The sequence below is a fragment of the Pteropus alecto genome, unplaced genomic scaffold (assembly GCF_000325575.1).
Source record: "Pteropus alecto unplaced genomic scaffold, ASM32557v1 scaffold21, whole genome shotgun sequence".
NCBI classification, from domain to species: Eukaryota; Metazoa; Chordata; class Mammalia; order Chiroptera; family Pteropodidae; genus Pteropus; species Pteropus alecto.
The window spans coordinates 19,430,436-19,434,216 of record NW_006436282.1 but is presented as its reverse complement, the minus strand read 5'-3'; the positions used below and the strand labels follow the sequence as shown (position 1 = coordinate 19,434,216).

Genomic DNA, 3,781 nt, shown 5'->3' with positions numbered 1-3,781 from the left:
AGGGGTGACTGTCCCACGCTTGACACTCACACTTTGTCCCTGACTGACTATGCTTGTGGTTCTCCTCCAGTTGATAGAGAAAAACAGCCCAGCGAAGGCGCCTTCTCCGAAAACAATGCTGAGAATGAGAGCGGCGGAGACAAGCCCCCCATCGATCCCAGTAAGTGTCTCCTCCCTCCAGACCCACCGCCGCCTCCACGCCGGCCACCCGGATCTGCCGGCCCGCCAGCTTTCTTTTGAGCCTGCCTTCGCCTGCGCTGCAAGCCTCCTAAGCAGGGGCCGGGAGTCAGAAGTTGCTGTTTGGGACGCCTCAGATGGGGTCCCAAGTCCACAGAGCTGTGACAAGCGGGCCCGCCGGTCTCGGGGGGAGGGGAGGCGGCTGCCACCAAGAGAGGGGGCGGGGCGGGAGCTACCGGCCGAGCCAAGACCAGCCACCCATCTCCCAGGCTGCCCAGGACCAGGACAGAGATACTTTGAGTCGTTCTTCGAAAGCAGCGCGGCAGAGTCTTTTGTGCGGCTGGATTATCTGGGAGCAGCGGCGTCAGCTGCAGCTAGGACGCTGGGGAAGACGGCCGATTCCCTCCACTTCTTGCCTTCAGCCAGTGGAGGCGTAAATCCTGCCTTAGATGAGGCTGCAGGCGACCAGGCCACGAGGGTCCCTATGCCAGATTATTCAAATAAACTGGAGAAGTGATCAATGGCCTTGGGGTGCCTAGGGGCGCAGTGATGGCCTGCCCCGCTCCCACGGCCTTCCAGGGAGGTCAAATAAGGAGGAGGGTAGAATAGAAGGAAAGGGGAGGGGGAGGAAAGACAGAGTGAGTGAGAGAGAATAAAAAGGAAATTAACCTTACTACACGAATACAAGGCAGCAGGGCAAAAGATCTTTTTCCAAATTTCATCACTCGGAGTGTGGAGAGCGGGAAAGGATAGGAAAGGAGAGGAAGGGAGAGGAGGAGAGAGGAGGGGAGAGGAGGGGAGAGGAGGGCCTCCGAGAGCAGGGGGGCTGAGGTTCTCCTGCGTGCAATTGTGAGTGACCGTCCCTGCGTCTGTCTGCCGGGGTCCATTGTGTGCGAGCCTCTGCCGCCTTCCCTAACCAATTCAGCAGCGTCCTGCACTTTGGCCGAAGACCCTAGGAGGTTCCTTAGCCCCCAGAGGAGGAGGGGGGTGTACTTCTCCTTTTAAACCCCATTTCTCTCTCCCGCAGACAACCCTGCGGCCAACTGGCTTCATGCGCGCTCCACGCGGAAGAAGCGCTGCCCCTATACGAAACACCAAACGCTGGAGCTGGAGAAAGAGTTTCTGTTCAACATGTACCTCACCAGGGACCGCAGGTACGAGGTGGCCCGACTGCTCAACCTCACCGAAAGGCAGGTCAAGATCTGGTTCCAGAACCGCAGGATGAAAATGAAGAAAATCAACAAGGACCGAGCAAAGGATGAGTGATGCCACTGGAGTTCGTTTAGAAAACAGAGCTAGAGAGAGAAAGGACTGCCCACCCCCTTCTCCCATCCCCTCGCACCCGAGCCTCCAGCACCCCTCACAGAGCGGCTCTACACTCCCGGCCTCATCTCTCCCTGGCACACCCTTCTCAGGCTGGCTCCTTGGCCTGCCACTTTGATGAAGGAGGTATTGTAAGCTTTCCATTTTCTATAGGAAAAAAAAAAAGGAGAAGAAGAAGAGGAAGAAAGAAAAAGAAGGGGCATTAGCGCGGATGGCTGCGTGTGCTAGCTTGTATATATTTTATAAAATCTACCTGTTCCTGACTTAAAACAAACAAACAAACAAAAAAAAACTACCTTTTTTTTATAATGCACAACTGTTGACTGCAGGCTGTATAGTTTTTAGTCTGTGTAGTTAATTTAATTTTCTCTTTGTGAGGCAGAGCGATCTGCCCAGATACTTGAACACTGTGTTTTATTGTGGTAATTATGTTTTGTGACTCAAACTTCTGTGCTGGGTGAAGCACCCGTTGTGATTGTGAAAGCTAGAATTCAATTTGAACTCAGGTTGTTTATGAGGAGGAAAACAGTTGCATAGGGTATAGCTCTGTAGTGGAATATGTCTTCTGTATAACTAGGCTGTTAACCTTTGATTGTAAATTAGCTGTAAGGAATTCCCAGTGAAATACTTTTGTTTTGTTTTGTTTTAAAGAAAAGATTCTCTAGGATGCATAGATTCATGATTTTCTCCACTTCTGAAAATCAGGCATTTTAGTTTCTACATGCGCTATCAACCTGTCTTATCGATTGTATATATAAACCACATATTAAAGGAAAAAGCAATCAGACCAGCTTGAATATTGTTTTTGCACCAGACAAACCATGAGGATATTTGGAGCTATACGTATGTGCAGAAGGTTACTACCTATGGTTTACGTTTAATTTTAACCGGGGGAAAATGAATGCTTATTGTAATGGAGTTAATTTTATTGATAATAAATTATACACTATGAAACCGCCATTGGGCTACTGTAGATTTGTATTCTTGGTGAATCTGGGGTTTCCACTGGGCTGAGCACACACTGTATATTTTGCAATAGTTACCTCAAGGCCTACTGACCAAATTGTGTTGAGATGATATTTAACTTTTTGTTAAATAAAATATATTGATTCTTTTCTATCTATCTATATATTTTTTATGTTGCGGGTCAGTTCTTTGTACCTTCTCCTGGGACGGGGAACCTGGGTAGTCTCTGGGTAGGGGCTCGGCTGAAAGAGGACAGAACCTCGATTTTGCTCTGTGGGCTTTGGGAAGCTGGAACGTACTGTAGCCGGCCGCGGGCGGGCCTGAGCGCTCCCCTCCAGGCCCGCTGCCTGGCCGCGCGAGCAGCGGAGGAAAGCTGGGGAACACCAGGCGGTGAGGCCAGGTTCGAGGCTTTGTGACCATTTGTGGGGCGGTCGGGGGGCCTCTGAAGAGCTGGGCTGGGGTCTCGGGTATCACCGGCCAGTAACAATGACAAGTCCCTCTTTCATCCTGGGGCCCCAAGAAATTTCCCAAACCCAGATCTGAGGAGACTGCTGGGCCTTCCCTGGCAGTCGGGGTGGGCAGGTGGGGGGCAGTAGGACCAAGAGCCGAGTGGCTGCCTCCTAAGGAGTCTTCAAGGAGGGAAACAGGAGTCCGATCGCTCCAACTTGGCTCCGGGACAGACATTTGGGGCTCTCGGGGAACTGAAGGCCTGTGCCCCCGCATCCCCATATCTTGGCTGGCTGGCTCGGGGAATTCTGAGCCCTGGTCTGCGCGCCCCTCTCTGAGCACAAGTCCCGGCAGAGGCAAGGCCCAGGCAAAGAAGGAGCCCAAAGCATCATAAAAGAAAATGAGGGCTGTTACCGTTTATGGGGTGTAAAGGGCTGCGGGAGGGAACCGCCACTACCTCGGAGTCCCTAGAGCCTTGTAGATGGGGCTGGAAGGTTCAACCTCATCTCCCCCTTTTCTTTTCTCGCCCTTCCCCCGCCCCCATCCCCTGCCCCCTGCGACTTCTGCAACGGTATCTGTAGTTGGACACGTAAAAAGGGAACCAGGGCGCAGGGGGGATGGGACATCCCTTCGCACCCCTACCCCCACCCCGCCGCCAGGTTGAGACGCCCTCTGTTGTTGCAGACAGAAGGAACTTCAAAGAATGGGCAGTAAGGGTGTGCCATAAAGGCCGGGTCTGCGAACTGTCTGGAATTCGGCCCTTAATGAGTTTACAACTGTCCAGCCTCAATTAAGATTTTCCACCAAAGCCCTTTCATTTGTTTGCTCTGTCTGCTGCCGATAATGCGGCTGCGGAAACAGCTCTCTT

The 3,781-nt window shown here is 52.2% G+C and overlaps 1 protein-coding gene across 1 annotated transcript in view; it reads left to right on the top strand.

Moving 5' to 3' along the window:
- The window catches only part of HOXA9 (homeobox A9), a 5,224-nt gene extending 2,605 nt beyond the window's left edge, over positions 1-2,619 (top strand). The window contains 2 exon segments of the mRNA XM_025046858.1: positions 1-160; positions 1,205-2,619. The exon segment at positions 1-160 is cut by the window's left edge and continues 52 nt beyond it. Of these exon segments, the coding sequence (XP_024902626.1) occupies positions 1-160; positions 1,205-1,443 (399 nt within the window). The 3' untranslated portion in view covers positions 1,444-2,619.
- Positions 2,620-3,781: the final 1,162 nt, after the last annotated feature.